The sequence below is a fragment of the Urocitellus parryii genome, chromosome Y (genome assembly GCF_045843805.1).
Source record: "Urocitellus parryii isolate mUroPar1 chromosome Y, mUroPar1.hap1, whole genome shotgun sequence".
Taxonomy (NCBI): Eukaryota; Metazoa; Chordata; class Mammalia; order Rodentia; family Sciuridae; genus Urocitellus; species Urocitellus parryii.
The window spans coordinates 9,690,161-9,709,785 of NC_135548.1; the positions used below are offsets into that span (position 1 = coordinate 9,690,161).

At 47.9% G+C, this 19,625-nt stretch overlaps 1 protein-coding gene, 1 long non-coding RNA gene and 1 pseudogene across 2 annotated transcripts; all 3 read right to left on the bottom strand.

Annotated features, from left to right (window-relative positions):
• Positions 1 to 519: 519 nt before the first annotated feature.
• On the bottom strand, positions 520 to 16,372 carry LOC144251187 (interleukin-36 alpha-like). Its single transcript, XM_077794255.1, has 5 exons — positions 16,319 to 16,372; positions 2,494 to 2,717; positions 2,291 to 2,404; positions 1,707 to 1,846; positions 520 to 739 (listed from the first exon to the last, which is right to left on the bottom strand). The coding sequence occupies exons 2-5, from the start codon at positions 2,501 to 2,503 to the stop codon at positions 527 to 529; spliced, it is 477 nt and encodes a 158-aa protein (XP_077650381.1). The 5' UTR covers positions 2,504 to 2,717; positions 16,319 to 16,372; the 3' UTR covers positions 520 to 526.
• Positions 12,469 to 16,352, bottom strand: LOC113178296 (interleukin-36 gamma-like; annotated as a pseudogene).
• Positions 16,373 to 18,090: 1,718 nt separating the features above from the next.
• Positions 18,091 to 19,243, bottom strand: LOC144250928 (uncharacterized). The gene is made up of 3 exons (XR_013342609.1): positions 19,162 to 19,243; positions 18,817 to 18,903; positions 18,091 to 18,166 (listed from the first exon to the last, which is right to left on the bottom strand). It is a non-coding gene; the product is annotated as an uncharacterized LOC144250928 (long non-coding RNA).
• Positions 19,244 to 19,625: the final 382 nt, after the last annotated feature.

Consider the following 19,625-nt stretch of genomic DNA (forward strand, 5'->3'; position numbering starts at 1 on the left):
GGCTCGGCTTCCTTCTGATCTCTCCTCTTTGTAGAAACTTCCATAGTTGCTTCTTCCTGTCGGGATCCAAAAGGTCTTGAAACAATGCCACAGAGCGACATATCAGAGAATCCAGAGATCTGGAATTTAAGGCAAAAGAGTTCCATCCTCATTTCTTGGTTGGAGCATCACTAGCAAGTACATAAAGAAGAACTTTATGTATTCTCTTGGTGTATCAGCTGTATGGCTGTGGTAAAGGCCTCGATTTCCCCTGGTCATTTTCCAAGCAACCTAGGTCATTGCATGGATGTATTGGGGGGTGCATCCAGAAATCCTTGGATGGAAAACCCAACCTTTGATTCTCTCTTCCTATCCCAGGCTGAGGTTGTACTGTCTCTCTTCCCTTCATCCTGATTTCCATCCTTGAAAACTGGGCCCAGTAGTGGCAACTCTACCTCTCCTTCTTGAAGGGGTTGGTATGACAATGTTTGTGTCAGAAGCACTTTAGAACTAGACTGGGGAAATCAACCCAAGCCCCAGGCTGACCTCAATTCTGTCTAATCAACTCAAAGTCGGTGAGGTAGGTTTTTCCCAGTTCCTGGGTCATAAAGAGTGGACAGTCTCCTTTGGAGCAGACGGCAATGAACCAGCCAGGGAAGGCCACAGACTCGAAGGTCGAGGTCCTGCCGGTCTCACTGTGATAGAAGAGAAAGGGCTTCACAGGCTCGCGGACGGCATGCAGATCTATTATGCTTCTTTCCTGAAGAGTAAGAAGAGGGCCCCAGGAGAAATGTCACCTCTGGAACTGTCCCATGTTCCTTGCAGATTGGTATTTCTATAATTGCATTGCCCATCTACATTTGCATCCCCAGTCTCTAATGCAGGCCTGGAGAGCTTGGTTTCACACCAGGGAATGAGGATCATGAAGACCCCGGGGACTGGCCTGGCCATCACTGTTTCTGAGCTCTTCCCAGAAGCCAGGGAACAAAATCATCCCTAATTTTACAACCACTGTCTCATATCTTATCATTGAATTGAGTGTCTGGTATACTTTTTTAAAAATAATGGGAAAAATCACAATTATTGAAATATTTGTTTTAGAGACCTATCTTTGTTTACTTAAAATGGCAAACAATTTCAAAAAAAAATTTTTTTATCAAGTCATGCCCTTTGTGATAGGTTGGCTAAAAATGTCCTTGGTGATTTTACCCAGTGAGAGAGAGAGAGAGAGAGAGAGAGAGAGAGAGAGAGAGAATGTGTGTGTGTGTGTGTGTGTGTGTGTGTGTGTGTGTGTGTGTGTGTGTGTTGGAGTCAGAAACCACTTTAAGAGCCTTTCTCCTTGTCAAAATCCTTTTCCAAAAATTCTTTTTAGTCACATACAACACCAGGATACACCCTGAGGTCATCACAAAAGCATGGAATGCAATCAGCTCCCGTCCAGGCTCAGCCCTCCCCCTGCTAAATCACTTTTGTAGAATAAAATGAGTAATTTTAGCGAATGAATTCAAAACACCACTACCATTTGTTTCTTATCCTTTCACAATACACAATACCTTTCACAATACCTTTGGCAACCCCAAAAGAACCAAAAATAAACATGCATAAGAATAGCAAGCTGTCTTCTGAAATATTCTAAAATCACAGGTTCCTTCAAATGAGCACCTTGAAAGACAGGTGGGCATCTTCTCCCTGTCGGGCAACGGTAGACCCTTGCTTGCTGTCCTTACCTCAAGCTGCAACACTGGTTGCTCCCGGTCCTTTTTACAAAACAGGCAGCAATTGGGCTCCAACAGTCCTAGGTACATGGGTTTCCCTCTGTCCTTCTCAAGGGTCTCCAGGTGTCCGCATGGCATCAAGGTGATGGTGACTGGGAACAATGCAAGAAGTGTGAATCCGTCGCCCCTTCCACAGATGGCCTCTCTGTGCAGAGATTGAAAGCAGCAGAGGCTGCAATTGCCTGACCAGCTCTTACAGAGTGGCCACCCTGTCCCTCGCCACCCCCTTGTCCCTGAGGAGTTCCTTCCCTTATAAAAGTCAGCCTCTGGTGGATTCAAAATCGAACCTTCTGGTAGATCCAACTCTTTGGTCTAACTCTTTGCAGTTTCACAGAGAAGGTCTTCCATCCTCTCCCTTCAGCCTGCATGGACTTGTTCCTGTAGTCCCAGACAACCCCAGGACCACCCTCTGTCCATCATTGGCCACAGGGGGCCTTCTCTCTGGAGACCCAGAAACCATACCAACACTGAAATGCAAGGCTGTCCACAGCAGCACTGGTCAAAGGGGCTGCCTGCACCAGGCCTTGGCTACTCACTTGGAGCCATCCATTCCTTCCTTGGGACTATCATGAGGATCTGGTCCTGAAGAACCCACTCACGGTGGTTGAGATCCTGAACATACCTCCTGGATGGTACTTCCGAGGCTAATGCTGAAGAGAAAGTCAAAATGTCAATGTGTGCAGCAGAGAATTCAGGGTGCCCCCTTTCCAAGCCCTTGCCTTTTGGTGAAGATCTTTACCTTTGGCCATTATGGTGGTGTTGCTTCAGAACTGCTAAGCTCCAGAACTGTTTCTGTGCTGAGTGAATCAGTCCCAAGCTACAGTGTGACCCAGGGTTGGAGGGCTGCCCAACAGAGACCCCAGTCAAAATCTGTGCTCTCAGAAAGCACCAGGCTTCCTTAGCTTCTTGGATTCAGCAGAAGCAGTCACACCTACGACTCCTGCTCCACCTGGGCCTAGACTCCTAACAGGACAGAAGCAAGATGAAAGCAGAGGTCAGCAGATTTCCCAGGGGCTGGCTATCATTGTTCCCTGCTTATGCAGGACCCTGTGTCCCTGACTTTGTGAGTTGTGTCTTCTATTGCACTTGGGTGCTTCACCAGGGTCAGGTCTTTTATCCACCCAGGGAAGGAAGAAGGTTCTGCCTCATTAGAGCCGGAACTACATGGCAGGTTAGGTAATCACTAGTTCCTGGTGTCCTGGGATTTGCTTAGTATTTATATTAATAAATATCAATTGTAGCATAGTCATGACTTATCCAAGCCTTCTACAAAAGGAGGAGACTTTAAGACCAACAACCAGGAAATAGTGTCACAGAAACTGGCTTTGAGGAAAAGAACATGATGGGACTGTCCCAGGGCAGATCACTATCCTCTTGTGATGTCAAATGACATGCAGCCACGTTATTCCTGACAGCAGGATCCACCAGCGGGTGCAAGGTTGCAAGGTTGCATAGGTCTCCCAAGACCTCTACAGCTGCTAGCCAGCCCTAGACCACGGTCACTTCATCTTCTGGCAATCTCAGACCAGGCAAATGCCGACCTCAGTGGGCCCTCTTCCAGCTTCTCAAAGCTACCATGCATGCCGCTTCTCCACCAAAGGAGCCTCACCCACAGCAAGGTCAGCTCCTGGGGCTTGTCCCCCTCAGTGGACTCCTGGTCACTATGCTGTTACAGGGGAAGGGAGCCAGGCTGCCAGGTGCCCCAGTGCTCTGAGCCTGCAGTGCCTGACATCAGGTCTTCCCCAACGAGAAGCTGAGACAATGCTGTTGATGTCTCCCAACCTTTCTGGTGGGTCCCAGCACCAGTCTACTGGTGCATGGACAACTTCTGACAATAGGTGAAGGGACTGGTGGATAAATATCTCAGCCTCTCCGTCCTCTGGTGGGACAATATGAGAGCTCCTCAGACAGCCCATGGGGATCCCAGGACCAGTTACCCATGATGGTAACTATTAGCATTCCCTTTATTGACATTCCCGAGATCATCTCCCAAATGAGATCCCCACACCCAGAATCTGCCTTGGGAGCAACCCAAACTAACATAGTATTCAGGATGCAAAAGTAAGAGGCTTATATTAGAAAGATATGTTCATATTTAGGATTTGCAGCCTTCACAATTGTGCACATCCTCGAGACTCAAAGTGTGATCTGTGGGTGAGGCATTGGCATCATCTGGAAGCATGTCAGAAATGCAAAATCTCAGGCCCCAACCCAGACCTAAGAAATCATGATCTGAAACAAAGGAGCATCAAAACTGCTGTATGTTCTGCACACACTCATGCTCAGTAATGTAGTCACACCAGCACAAGAAAGAGGTCAAGGCTCAGGGTGTGCCTGAACTGGGACCGTGATGGCTCACAAGATCTGGACCCACCTTTGCCTTTCTCCAGGGTTCTGGGAACTGTGGAGTGGGCTGTCCCAGCACAGAACAAAGGGGAAAGATTCAAAGAAGCTATCACTGGAAAGCTGTGGCCGTAGACACACCCTCACAGGGATTTTCACCTCAGGACTCACAAGTTCATTGAGTCAGGAACTCAAATTTTATTTTGTTTAATGCAATCCAAACTTATTCCATCAAAAGCCAAAAGAAAGCCTCTTTAGAGGAAGGCAGAAACACTCAGATTTTAAAGGGCACCAGTCACAAGTAGTTAAAGATTACCAGGCATACAAGCAAATAAGATCATAAGAAAGAGAACCAAAGAGGGAGAAAGGAAAAGAAACAAACAAAAGGAAACAACAGGTGCATACCCACACAATCTTCAGAGTTTGTAATGATTATGCACTGAGCTTAAAACTACTACCCTAACCACATTGAAGAAACAAATGGCAAACATACAAGTTTTTTTCTGAATAGAAAACCTTGCAAAGTGACAGACTGAAAAAGCCAAGGAGCACTTCTATAAATACAAAAAAATCAATAAAGTAAATAACTGTATTCAGCAGCACACAGAAGAGAGTTAGTAAATTGGAAAGTAAATGAGAAGAACACATATTGCGTCCCAGACAGAGGAATGCAGGAAAATATAAAAGAATGTGGAGAGAATTTGGAGAACTAAGTGAGAAGGTTTGGAACATTGATTCGAGTCATAGGAGAAAAGACAAATGGGACAGAATCACTATTTGAAAAGGGAATGGCTGACACATCCTAAAACCCAAGCTATAAGATGCCAAGCTACAAGTTCAAGAAACACTAAAAAAAAAAAAAAAAAAAAAAAAAAAAAATCCCAAGTACAATAATAAAAAGAAATGTGCATATAAACCCATCAGAATAAAATTTCTATAGGACCAAAGACAAAACTTAAATAGTAGAAGTGGCAAAAAAATAAAAAGATATTTCCTTCAAGGAAGCAGAAGACTGGCAGCTAACTTCTCTACTATAATAGTGGAAACCAGGAGACGACAGATACCTTATAATGCTGCATTCCATACTCTATTCTGCAAAATTTCTTTCCAGATTAAAGGTAAGTCAAGTTGTTCTCAGAAACTCAAAATTCATCATGAGCAGAGGATGACTTAAGGAAATAACTATGAATATGTTTCCAGCAAAGAATTCTCTATAGCAGAAAAGTGTACATTTTTTTGAGAAATAGTTCTTGATCGACTCCTGGGCCCTGGTGGTGACAGAACACATGCATAATAAGGAACCAAGAAATTATTAGAATTGTCCATTATGGTGAGTCCTTTCAAAACATCAAATTACAAAGTAAGAAGGAAGCCTCCAGAACTGGGCCTTGCAGGGACAGCATGTATGTGAAGCATGAGCAGTTAGCCCAGATGCCCACCTCACCCACCACGTTGCACCAGTGTCCTTCCCTCAGCTTCAACCTATGGTCACATTGTGCCACACTTCCAGCTGAAAGAGGTGAGAAAGGGTCTGTATGCAGTCACTTCAATGTGGGGATGTCAGCCAGAAGTTAATAGCATCTGCTTCACAGCCTCACAGGCTAGTTGGGGTGACCTTGAAAGACCATGAAACGGAAATATCTTTAACGGGCAAATCTACAAATAGTGCCACTGGTCATTCACTTGGTATGGAAATAAAGTGGCCCAAGGGGGAAATGCATACAGGTTCCCAGACAGTGCCCAGCTTGTCAGGAGCCTGAAAGACAAGATGGCATGGAGCAGAGCACGTGGATGGACATAAGGGAGTGGGCACACAGTGTGAACTCATATCATATGCTAACTCTCGCAGGAAAGCTCAAGCTGACAAGATGACTGCTGGTTGATGTCAGCCAAACGTCAGGCCCTCCTGGTGGAGCACTGGAAGGCCACTGAATGCACAGCTGAAGTGGTCTTCAGCTGCCCCAGAACTGGTAGCATGAGCGACGGTGGTGGGGGTGGGGCTGCTCGTGGGTCTAATGGAATACACTCCCACTGGCCAAGGATGACTCACCTGCTGGCAGCAGAGGCCAATGCTGGCCCCCAACAAGGCAGCCGTCCTCCAGGAGGCCAGCTAACACTGTGGAAGCAGCTGGCTGTACCAAGCCACATCCTTCTAAGAAGGAGAGCAACTTATCCTCACAGAAATGGATTCCTATTCTGAGTGTGGGCTGACCTTTCCTGCCTCCTGAGACTGCCACTGTCTCAATTCATGGACCATGAATCCCATATAACTTCCAACCAGGGGGCTCCCAAACAACACAGCATGTGTCCAAGGAACTCCCCCTCCAGGGAAGGAAGAGCCGTGTGGCTGCTGACTCCAGTCTGTGGAGTGCCAGAGAATCTATAATAACTGGCTTTCCAGAAAGCAAACCAAAACAAAGCCCCGATGTGTGGTGTTTGGCAATTTCCACAGTGTGAATACTTCCAGTATGGGCGATTTCAAACTACCCACAGACTCGACCAAAATCCTAAAAATGTTGCCATTGGCTGCCTCAGGCCTGCATGAGCCTGCTCTACTACTTGCCTGGGCCCACTGGTCAGTCCCGAAGCATCCAAATTGACAGCCCATTGGATGGGCTCCTGAGGTACACCCGAGGTCCAGGTAGGTGCCAGTGCCCTGGGATGCTGGAATGCCATCCTGCAGGATGCCAAATGAGGAGGCAACAGAGCTGCTTTCACATTGAGGGCACGGTGGATGTGGTGCCACCATTGTGAAAACCATGTCACCTCTTGGTGTCCCACTTCCTATATGTAACCTGAATGAACACGTGTAGCAACTCTCAACAGATGGATATGATACCAAATAGCTACGATCCTCAAGAATTAAGGTTTTGACTGCATGACCAGGAAAGTCACTAAAGCCTGCCACCTGACAGCTGAGGATGGGGGGAGGGGATTTAGAAGGGAGAGGATGGGAGCAAGCCGTGGGCTCAGCTGGAGAAATGGGTGCAGCCACTTGGGAGGCAGGAGGATCACAAGTTCGAGACCAGCTTCAGGAACTTAGTAAGACCCTGTTTCAAAACCAAATGTTAATCAAGGGCTGGAGATGTAGCTCACGGCAGAGCGCCCTGGGTTCAATCCCTGGTTCTGGAGAGGAGGTGGGGTCTGCTACTAGGAGAAGAGCAGGAAGACCGCCTCCACTGCACAGTCTTGGCTGCCTCAGGCTCCCACAGAGGCTCCTCTCCCGCTTGCTGCTCCCAGCCAGGGGCTGAGGGAGGGCACCTGGTGGTCCAGTGCCAGGAATTCCTGCCGACGGGAATGCCTCTGCAGCCAGATGTGGCTGGGGGCTCCGTTGCCCACTGGGGACGTCCTGGGGGCTGTCACAGCTGCCGCAGTCCAGGGCTCTTCCTCCCACCCTCCTTCCTTCTCACTCCTCTGTCACTGGTGCCAGTGCACCCTCCCTTCCTGCCCTGTCCCTCCCTGGTCCTTCCTGGGCACTCCTCTTGGCATCTTCTCTGAAAAGCTCCCAAACTGACAGGACACGTCACCTGAATGAATCCCAGGAGCGTGAAGAAGAGGTGAATGAATGCACATATACTGTGATTTCATTTAAAGTGCTCACACGTGCAGACTGAACAGGACCCGTTTTCGGGACCCATACTCATGTGATAAGACTATCACAGAAGGTAGGACCACAACTAACTGCAAGGGAATGGCTCATCCAACTCAGTTTGGCAGTTCCTCGGCAGGGAGTTAGAAGAATGTGTAGGAGGAGAGACAGACAGGGCTCCCCAAGGTCCTGGGTCTGCTTCTTCGTCTAGGGGATGATTCGTGTTAGCTCCTTTTATCCAGACCCCAGGTATACTGTTATAAATATTGCTTCATACCTCCTCAATGTTTTAAACCACAGAAACAACACAGGTCCTAAAGAAACTTAAACTTACTGAATTTTCTTAAAAATAATAAAAATTACATAATAGCTATTGCATATGGAGTGTTTATTATAACCTCATTCCTTCATTCACGTCTTGCAACTTTTTGAAAATCTGCATGCAATTGTGAATTGTGCTGCTATAAACATTGATGTGGCTGTGTCCCTGTAGTATGCTGTTTTTAAGTCTTTTGGGTATAGACCAAGGAGAGGGATAGCTGGGTCAAATGGTAGTTCCATTCCCAATTTTCCAAGAAATCTCCATCCTGCTTTCCAGATTAGCTGCACCAATTTGCAGTCCCACCAGCAGTGTATGAGTGTTCCTTTTCCCCCACATCCTCGCCAACACTTATTATTATTTGTCTTTATAATAGTTGACTTTCTGACTGGAGTGAGGTGATATCTTAGAGTAGTTTTGATTTGCATTTATCTAATTGCTAGTGATGATGAACATTTTTTCACTTCTGTGAAGCGTCTGTTCAGGTCCTTGGCCCATTTATTGATTTTGTTATTTGTAGTTTTGGTGTTTAGCTTTTTGAGTTCTTTATATATGCTAGTGATTAGTGCTCTATCTGATTGATGTGTGAGGGGTAAAGATTTGCTCCCAAGATGTAGGCTCTCTATTCACCTCACAGTTTGTTTCTTTTGCTAAGAAACTTTTTAGTCTGAGTCCATTCCATTTATTGATTCTTGATTTTAATTCTTGTCTCACAAGAGTCTTATTAAGGAAGTTGGGGCCTAATTCCACATGATGAAGATTAGGGCCTACTTTTTTTTTTCCTATTAGATGCGGAGTCTCTTATTTAATTCCTAGGTCCTTGATCCATTTTGAATTGAGTTTTGTGCATGGTGAGAGATAGGGATTTAATTTTATTTTGTTGCATATGGATTTCCAGTTTTCCCAGCACCATTTGTTGAAGATCTATCTTTTCTCCATTGCATGTTTTTGGCACCTTTGTCTAGTATGAGATAATTGTAATTTTTTGGGTTAGTCTCTGTATCCTCTATTCTGTACCATTGGCCTACCAGCCTGTTTTGGTGCTAATATCATGCTGTTCTTATTACTATTGCTCTGTAGTATAGTTTGAGGTCTGGTATAGTAATGCTACCTGCTTCACCCTTCCTGCTAAAGATTGCTTTAGCTATTCTGGGTCTCTTATTTTTTCCAGGTGAATTTCATGACTGCTTTTTCTATTTCTATGAGGAATGTCATTGGGATTTTGATTGAAATTGCATTAAATATGATAGTGCTTTTGTTAGTACGGTCATTTTGATAATGCTAATTCTGCCTATCCAAGAGCAAGGTAGAATTTTCCATCTTCTAAGGTCTTCTCTGATTTCTTTCTTTAGGGTTCTGTAATTTTCATTATATAGATCTTTCACCACTTTCGTTAAGTTGATTCCCAAGGTTGTTTTGTTTTGCTTTGTTTTGTTTTTGAGGCTATTGTAGATAGGGTAATTTTCCTCATTTCCCTTTCTGAGGATTTGTCACTGATATGCAGAATTGCATTTGATTTATGGGTGTTGATTTTTTAAATATTTTTTAGTTGTTGATGGACCTTTATTCTATTTTTATGTGGTACTGAGAATCAAACCCAGTGCCTCGGGCATGCTAGTCAAGTGCACTACCACTGAACCACAACCCCAGCCTCCAGGTGTTGATTTTATATTCTGCTACTTTGTTGAATTCATTTAATAGTTCCAAAAATTTTCTGGTGGAACTTTTAGGGTCTTCTAGGTTTAGAATAACCTTACAGAGTTTATATTATTATTGCAATTGTTAGGCCACATGGTAGGCTGGGACTCTACTTCCTCTTCTGCATGATCTAATGTTTCTTTGGAATGAAGAACCATCTAGTCTTTGTTGTTCTTAATTTGCACTTGCTTTTCTACAGAATTCATCATCCCCCACATCCCCCACCCCCGTCAATTCCTCCTAACACGCAGGCCTGCCACCAGCCTAGCCACTTGCCCTGGACCCTCCAACAGCATCGCACTGCCTGGCTGCCTGGGGGTGTCCCAGTGCCCTCAGGATGCAGGCCCCCAGCATCTCCATGGAGGGAGTCCCAGCTGCAGGAGTCCACATTATTTCTCTTTTGCTTTTCTTCACTTAAACTTCAGAAATGGGCAGAGCTCATTCTCCAGCAGCTTCTCAAGTAATGTGTATGAAAACAAATCGTAAAAACAGGTTTACTCCACTCATACTTAGTCAACAGAATTGTTTGCTAGAAATTATTTATTTCCCTTCACTAACTGGGAAGCATTGCTCCTATGACTTGGGGCTTTCTGTGCTGCTATAGAGGAAAGCTGAGCCACGTGGCTTCTAGCTGGCTTGGATGTGACCAGGGTCATCTCAGTGGCAGCTTTTAGAATCTTCTGCCTCCTCCCTTCACAACACAACCACATCCGATTTTTATCATAAAAGATGAATGCTGCCCATTCTTGAACTTTTTAGAAGTAAATATGCAGTAGATACCATTTGCGTCTGGCATCTTCAATATTTTTTACACTCACCTGGTTGAATCTCTATGAGTAATCAATTTCCTTTTGTTGTTAAGCAACATTGAATACACACTACTGATTTATCCATTCACTGTTCATGGAAGCTTGGGTTCTTTCTAGCTTTGGAATGTTATGAAATTTTACTTGGTGGCTTTTTAATTTGAGTCATTTTGTTCAATTCACTTTTCAATCACTCAAGAGGGGAAAAAATCCTTAGAGAAGTAAATACCAACAAAATGAGCAAGACGTATATGTAAGTATCTCTTGATTTCACAGATTATCCCAAGCATGATTAATCAAAGTCTTTTTGCCCATGAAATTCCACTGGAATAACCCAGGAAAGTATTTCCCAAGTTTGGTCCATCAGTCAGTATTCCCTAGTGTCCCAGGGAAAATGTTAATTCTGAGGCCCACCTTGAAGTTGATAAATGCCAGTTTCTAGAAGAGGCTTTTTAATGAGGTGTGTGGGTCCCTGGGGTTTTAGTGCACCACCCAGGGGAGTCAGATGCTATGTTGGGTTTAGAAATACAGCGTGCAATTAGTACATTCCACTGATTACATCATTCCATCAGGGTGTCTGGGAGGCCAGAGATTCCATTTGATGGATCATCTGCTGAAAATTTGCAAATTAAGGGCAAACCCAATGGAGGGAGTGAGGAGGCTCAGACTTGGCTCTGGTGCCCTGCTGGGGTCACTGTTGCTGATTTCTCACGATTCACAATCCTCCCCCCAATTCCAGCACACAGCACTCTAAAGACCCAGCCTCGAGCCTGCCATTCCTCCAGTTCCATGAAATGCAGTGCCCCTCAGCAAACCCATGCACTCTGTGTACCTCCCTTCCCTCGCCCAACAAACGAAAAGGCTGAAGGAGAGGAAGAGATTCATAAAAATTATCCAAATCCTGAAAAAGAAGGCCTGACCTCCCAGGCGCCTCCAAGGGCGTCTCAACGCCTGTAAGTGCAGCTACTCTGGTCTTGCCACTTGGGATTTATTTCTTTGTAGAAAACAGATAAAGAGCTTGAAATTTTTGTAGAGATGCAAATGCCATCCATCGAGTAGGAAAGAGAGTGTCAAAAACTGCGAATTCTTGAAATGGAAGAAAAACGGCAGAAAAAGTGGCCAAATGGAAGCTGCCGGGTGCGTGCAGGACAGGGCGGAGGATGGGGTGGAGGACGGGGCCTTTAACCACAGAGGTGTGTTGTTTGGGTAAGAATCTTAAAACCTTTAAAAGAGTCTCAGCAGCAAACGTTCATGTTTATTGACATGACTTATTGACTGTAGTCACTGTGTTCAGTGAGGGACAGCATCTTCTGCCCCATGCTCTGTCATTCCTGAGGCACCTGGCAGTGTCTTTGGGTCCAGTTTCATGGAATGACCATTAAAAAATAAAAATAAAAATAAAAAGCCACCCTCGTGCTTCAGCACAATGTGACAGTTCTAATCACCGGAGCACTGTTCATTCCTCCCAGAGTCCAAAAGCCCTTCTCCTGGTGTGTTCATCCTTCTGTAAGGTTCCCCATGGCTAAAGGTCCAAAGAATCCCGTTTCTCAGTGAAAGTTAGCCTGGCTCTCCTGCTGCTCAATGCAAGAACGTCTGCTATGGCAAGTGGGTGAAAATCAGGCGTGGAGCAGGCCAATCACCTGAAAAGGAGGGTGTCACTCCTCGCAGGGCCTCCCATGGTCTCACACACCGTGACACCACGCACCACTTCTCAGGTGACACGCTGGGTAGCTTCTTTTAGAGAGGAGCCTTCAGCCCTAGCTGCCTGCTCTGAGTCACAGACTGCTCTTCAGTGGCCACGAGGTCAGCGCTTCTTCCTCCATAAAATGAGCTGATGACAGCAGCTAGCTCACCTCTCGCGCTGGCACGGAGCAGCAGTGAGGAGACACAAAGTCCTGCTGGGAGCTCAAAATATGAAAGACAAAGGCCTCTGAGCAAGCGGCCACCTCTACGCTGAGTTCAAGCCTTTAAATTCAAATAGAAGTTAGTGTTGTTGGTGGTCCCCAGGTCGGAAGTGAGGAAGATGGGCTGGCCAACCTGGGAGGAGGCGATGAGCCAGCCTGGGAAGGCCACGGACTCGAAGCTGGAGGTATTCCCATCCCGGGAGTGGTAAAAAAGGAAGGGTCTCACGGGCCCCACCTGGTTGTATAGATCCAAGATATTCTGCTCCTGAAAGGTGGGGCAGAACAGCCAAGAAGAGAAAAGGAAGTTGCTTGAAATGTTCCAAGTAACCAATAAACATCTCAAAGTTCAAGAAAGCCTTCCCCACCTGTGATCAGGACTGGAAAGGTAAGTTTCCGAGAGCAGCAGAGTCTCCAAGTGGAATCTCACCTTCCCAACCCCACCCTCAAGTCCAGAGCAAGGAAACAAGGGTCAGGTCTACGAACTGGTGGCCGCCCTTGGATGATGAGTTGGAGCTCTTCTTGCACAAGAGACTGAGGGACAAAGATGCAAATTTGCAAAGTTGGCTAATGACCTCATTTACCAAAGCCCAATGGTGAGAGCAGCACCTAAAAAAAGCAACTGTCCCAGCAAAGGACAGCCAGGCTGCGGGAGTGTGTCTCATGTCAATAGCTGAGCACAGGAGAAAGGTCACACACGAAAGATATGGGGTCAAATAAATCAGAGAACTTGCACGTGAGGGAGACACAGCCATCAGAAAACGCCTTCTCTGTTGCATTTAGAAATCATGTCATATGTGTGTACGTTTCTATGGGCATTTATTGAATATTTAGGTAAAATAAGCTTTTTAATTAAATTATGCATGTGTAAGACCTCAAGAGAGACCCAGGAATGGTTCAGAATTCCAGCATCTTCCACCCTGAGTAGGGAGTTCTCAATGGGATTCCTTTACTCTGGTAATGACTTTCCATCATTCAGCCAACTCTCTGGGTGGCAGAATACCTAGGAGTCAACCTTGATATCTCTCCTTTGACCTCCCTCCCAACATACATACCACAGCCTGTGGACTCTACTTCCAAACACTCCAAAACTGAGCTGCTTCTGGTGCTCCCCACCCCTGCCCACACTGCTGACCAGGACATCGCCACCTCTGGCCAGGATGATTACGGTGACCTCCTAACTGTTCTCCTGGAATCTACTCCATTTCCTCTCAGCCATTCTCCACAAAGCACCTGAGCAAGCTTTAAACTGAAATAAGGACAATAAGTAAACTCATGCTGTCTTTTGGCTTAAACTTCTTGCATGATGTTTTGTTGTACTTACCATGAAATCCACAGGAAGCCTGTCTAAACTACCCGGCCCTCGCCTGCCCCTCTACCCTACCTCTGACCTCTCCGCCAATGCTGATCTGCTCCAGCTACACCTGCCTTCTGCCTTTCGCTCAGGGATGTCGAGGTGTGCCCGCCCAGGATCCTGATGTCCCCTGCCTGGACCCTCTGCCCCCACACCTGCCCGGCGGGCTACTTCCTGGGACTCAGGTGTCAGCTCCGAGGCCTGCTCTTAGGGAGAGCTCACTGAACATCCTGGCCAGAGTAACTGGAATCCCACCCTCTCCCACCTCATCTCATTCCTGGGTCTCTTTCCTCATTATCATGTCACCAGCTAAACTTAGCCGAGGGACCCCTCGAGAATCGCCAGGCCTGAGTGTCACTGGTCCTCGATATGTGGCAACGCCTGGCATCCTGCTCAGCAGGGATCTGCTACTTCACAAATGGAAGACGCCTTCTCATTTTAGACCATACCTCTTCCTCCCCCCATCAGCTCCCTGCTCACTGAGATGATGGGAGTCATCACCCACAGCCCGGGTTCAGGGCGTCCACCTCCCGGCCTGCTTAGGACCGGGCATCGGCCCTTCCAGGGTGCCAGCTCAGGTGCCCCTCCAGCAGCTGCCTGCTCCCTGTGCCCCGCCAGCCTCGCTCAGTCTGTGCCCTGGTTCTCATCAGCACCCCTAATTTCATTACCCTCATCTTTAAAAGTACAGCACGTGTCACCAGTTGACAGGGACATCAGAGGAGAGCATCCTCGGGTGACTTCCTCATTGTGTCACACTGTGGAATGTGCTTCCCAAGGATGGGTAGACGGGAGGTCCAAGAGGAGAAAGATGGCACAACCAGACAGAGGACACTTGGGAAATACGGAGAACATTGGAGATTGAAGAGGGATCCTCAAGGAGAAGGGGTGGAGACACTACAGGAAGTGCTGTCGCACACGTGAAACTCAGGAGCTAGGAATCAATAGGCTCAAGAGAATGGGAACTTCTGCTTTGATTCTAAAATTAAAACCTTTTACCCAATAAAATTCTCATAAAGAAACATTGGCTGTTTAAACTGTCATTTCTGTCTGCCCCTCACCTTCAGCCACAGCCTGGGCCATCGGTCCACCTCCTCACAAAACAGACACATGTCTGGATCCTGGGTGCCCAAGTAGATGGGAACCCCTCGGCCCTGAGGGACTCAGGGTACTTGCATGGGAGGATAGTGACAGTGGCTGTAAAGACAAGCAGAGGACAGGCATCGGTTTCCTTTTGAAGTTTGGAAAAATGAATGGTTCTTACAGTTCTTCCAGACTGAGAAATGGTGGTCGGCCACACCAGAGCCACCATTTGTCAACCACTGCATCCGTCCTTTGCCCGTCATTCACCACCCACTCATCCCATGTGGCAGTCCCTAACCTAGAAGCTGGAGCAAACAGAGACTCAGATGCCAACCCTGCCCTTGAGACTGGGACACTTGCACTTGAACATCTGGAGATGGCCGTCTCCTATCCCAGGCCACTCCTCTGATTCTCGGAGAGCTTTGTCCACTAGCAAGCTCTGTCTCAGGCGGTGCTGAAATTTGCCTTCCTGTGGATGTCCCCACTTAGTCCCTTTAAGACACTTGAGGTCACACAGTACAAGGTACTCCTCTTGCACAGGACAGATCAGCTACCTCAGATCCCTGAAGGTGGCTCTCCCAAGCCCTAGGGGCTCCGCACCCTGCTTTCTTGCCAGATCGGTATGAAGTCCTGCCTCTTCCAGATGAGCCCACTGAAAGCCACACTTTTGGACACATACTAATGGTACATATTTATGGGGTGCCATATGACAACTCCATACATGTGCACAGCATGCAGTAGTGACATGATCAGGTGATGAGTACATCCCTCCCGGTACATTGATCATTTCTTTGTGGTGACAGCAGTCGAGTCCTCTCCTCTGGCTCCTTCAGAACACATGTCATTAAATACAGTCACCCCCCTGGGCTACGGGCTGTCTGTCCTCACACTTTGACAAAAGGCCATGGGGTGAGGGGCAGGTCAGCACAGTGGACCACTCACCCGGAGTCACATTGCTGCTCAGTGGAACCATCACCAGAGTCTCTCCCTGCAGGACCCACACCTGCTGATCCCAATCAGACACCTCCCAAGTCTGAGGCCTAAGTGCTGCCGTTGGGATGGGGGAAAATCAATGAAGGAACGTGAAAATGAAGGCTGCTTTCTTGACTCTAAAAGAAAGACCACCCAGTCTGGACTTCCATAAGGAGGAGCAGGGGTTACACCCCCAAACAGGCCACACTCATGTGACTCACCTCCCAGCCTTGCCAGCAGAGCTGTGGGCTCTGGTGAGGAGAGCAGCCCCAGTACCTGGTGTCAAGACCTGGTCACTCTTGGTGGCTGTTGCTTGGTTGGCTGGGGCCAACCCAGCACTGATGAGCAGTGGTCCCCTGCCTCCAGAATCCCCTGGCCCCAGTGGCAGGAAGGGCCATGTGGTAAGGGCCACACACAGGGAGGGACAGAAATGTTAGGGTGTCTGGAGGATACAGAGGTGATTGCTGGTGGTCTGGGCCTCAAGCACCCCATCCCAACTCACCTGTCCCATAAACTTGTCTCTCAGGGTCCATCATGGTGGTGTTGTGTCAGCCAGGCCCTGCAGGGACAGTGACAGTGACCTCAGGAACAGCCACAGGACCTCCCCAGGACACTGGTACCTCAGACACTCGTTCTCCACTGGGAGCCGGCTGCCTGACCTGAGATGGCACTCTGGTCAGATGGGCCACCTTCTGGGACCAGAGTTCACAGCCGCCTCAGGGAGGGGAGCTGGCAGCATCTCCCTCCACCCAGCGCCCCGGCCAACAACCTTCCCTCCCTCCAGACATGACCCTTGACCTTGAACTCCCACAGGCCCTGATGCTGGTGTCTCCTCCTGGAGATCCTTCCCACTCACTGGCTTCCATTTCTAGGGACCAGGGGAGCCCCATGCCAGGGCAATTCTGCTCACAAACTCCCCAAGGACAGGCAGTGAGCCCTGCCCAGGACAAGGCTCAGAGCCACCCTGGCACACCCCATCCCTTCACTAACCCCCAACACAGAGGCTCTGGAGTTAGAGACCTTCCAGCTGTGGGTGGCACCTGTGTGGAAGAGCCCTTACCAAAAGTCCAGGGCACCAGGTCATGGCTCGCGAAGCTTCCCAGAGCAGTGACAGCCTCCTGCCAAGCCGGGGTCATCTGTTTGGATGAGCAGAGAGGGAGGCTCCGGTTCCTTTGGTGGGTGTGACAAATGCAAAGCATGAAAGAAATCCAGTTCCTCCTGCCAGAAGGTCAGAGAGGTCCACTGAAGTCACACTCAGGACAGCAAGAGTGTGACTCGTCTGGGTTCCCTGAGAAACAGACGCTGTACCCACGTGGCTGCCACCGGGAAGCAGAGACGATGACAGACCCCAGGTTTCCCAAAAAAGGGGAGCCTAAGGGACTTCCCTGGAGCTTAGCCCTGCTGCTGTGCTGATGTCAAGGGAGAAATGAGGCTGGGCAGATAGAAGAATGGTCCCCAGGTGACCTCCTGAGCAGCACCGCACAGCCACTGCAGGCCTCTGCTGAGAAACTTGCAAGTTATTTTTAAATAGAGACACCCGTGGCCTGCAGTCCATAGGAAATCGGGACACATGTGACCCGGAGTCCCTGGCCTCTCCAAAGAAGGAAAAGTGCCTGATCAATACCTGGACTGGACAGGAGGCTGCCTGAAGGCCTTGTGGACACCAAGTGTCTTATCCAGGATGGGGCAGGGGGCTGGCTTCCCCAAACCTATGGATCCACGTAAGCCCTAGACAGTAGCCATCCACTGACCACCCTCCCGAGTCCCCTCCCAGCTACGGGAGCTTTACTTGGGTTTGTTTTAAGACATTGTTAGACTTGGTTTTCACCTTCTGCTGCCTTTGAATCTCAGTCTTTGACTACACAAGACAAAGGGTCCACCCAACTCTGTGCTCCAAGTTACCTTGTCACCCTGTGGGCAAGACTGGATCTCCAGGCCCCAGCAGGAACACATCTTCATGCCCTGGCCCTGGGAGCCTGGCCCTCTACAGCCAGGCTAGTCCCTTAGGTCCCAGAAGAGCCTCCTTGCCCAGCTTGTCCCACTAGTTATCCCGCCTCTCCTCCCTGCCCATGGAGGAACACCACCTTTTCCTGATGAGGCCCGATCCTACCAGTTTGGTGGATCAATTACCATGGGAGAGCGTGACAATGAATTCAGACACATGCCTGTGTAAAGTCAGGCTTCAGCAGTGTCACTCTCTGGATTCCCCTCCGCCCAGCTGAACATTCCCGCCATTCAGCCTCAGTCAACATATCCCCTTTCTTGGGGCACTCACCACAGGACAGCAGCTTAAAAATCCCATCATCTGGCTTCCAAATCCCCCTGGGTCTCTGTTTCCTTGGGATCCAATCTGGAAGAGAGAACCTGCACTTGGAATTGCAGACAAATGTAACTGAGTTCAAGGAATCACGTCATCATACGTTGGAGGGCTAAAGGTAAAAAGGGCAGGCTGTGGGATCCCGGATGTAAGGCCACGGGCCGGAGCAAAGTACCCAGGAGCCTAAGTGAGTGCTCTTATAGGATCAATACCTGGATCCCAGGGAGGAGGATCCTCTACCTCCGGTTCTCAGACCCCATGCCATCTGGTAGATGGCATAGGGCGGGGATCAACCAGGAGATGCTTGCAGGACCCAAAGGACAGATTTTCATTGATTCAAAAGCCCGTGGGCATAATTTGAACTTTTCGTGCCCAGGTGAAGATTGCAAAAGCCCATATAGTCTGGTGATATATATATATATATATATATGTATCCTCCTGAGCCTCAGCCTCTTATTTCATATGACCTTCTCCTTTCAATAGCTTCCTAGCATTCAGGGAATATAGCTTTTCCCAGATTTCTCAGCCCTAGGCATCCATTCTGAGGTTCCTAGTTTAAACTTTAATGTGAAAGAGTATAAGAGAAATTAAAGGGAATAGGAATGAATGTTTCCGTTTTCTATTGCCATAACAAAATGTTTGAGGGTGAGTACTTTATAAAGAAAAAAATTAATTTAGCTCACATTTTTGGAAGCTGAAAGTCCAAGGTGGTCCCATGGACTCAGCCTTTGGTGAAGGCCTCAGGTGAATGGTGTCAACAGTGGAAGAAGCTGTGAAAGCAATAGTGTGCAAGACAGAAAGCCAAAATGGAGGGGACCAGCCTTGCTTTTTTTCTAACAACACTCACTGAAACAAACAGAGGGCCCCAGAACTATCAAATCCCTTCTAGGTCATTGCTCCCAGTGACCCAATTGGCTCCCTTTTGGCCCTCCCCCAAAAGGTCCCAACACCTCCCAAGATCACACACTGGGAACCAAACCCCCAGCACATCAACCTCTGAGCGGGGGAGGCACACATGCAAACCTTACCCAAAGCACAGCACTGAGTGATGGTGATAAGAGGAGATATGAAACATGGGAGTTCATCATCCAAGAGCAGAGGGTCCATCTGCGGATGAAAAGGACCAGAACTTTTATCTCAAAATGGAGGGTGGACATCATGGTTACCTGGTAGCCTGGCTTGACCTGAGCAGACTAGCAATATTGACACCAGCTATAAAAAGCAATCCAGTCACCAGACTCTGTGAATGTTGTGTTTCCGTGGAGAACAGTGACAGTGATGCACATCATTAACCTTGGCTTAAACTGAGTTCCAGAATGTACTCAGAAGGCCAAATTTCTTAAGACACGGAAAAAATTTTAAAAGAACCTTTAGTCCAGATTCCAATTCTCAAGCCCTGTGATGCAATCAACTATGAGTGTTGGGTGATTAGCTCTGCTAACTTGCTCACTCCCCATGCTCATGAGCTTACTAAGTTGGGAAGACATCAAAG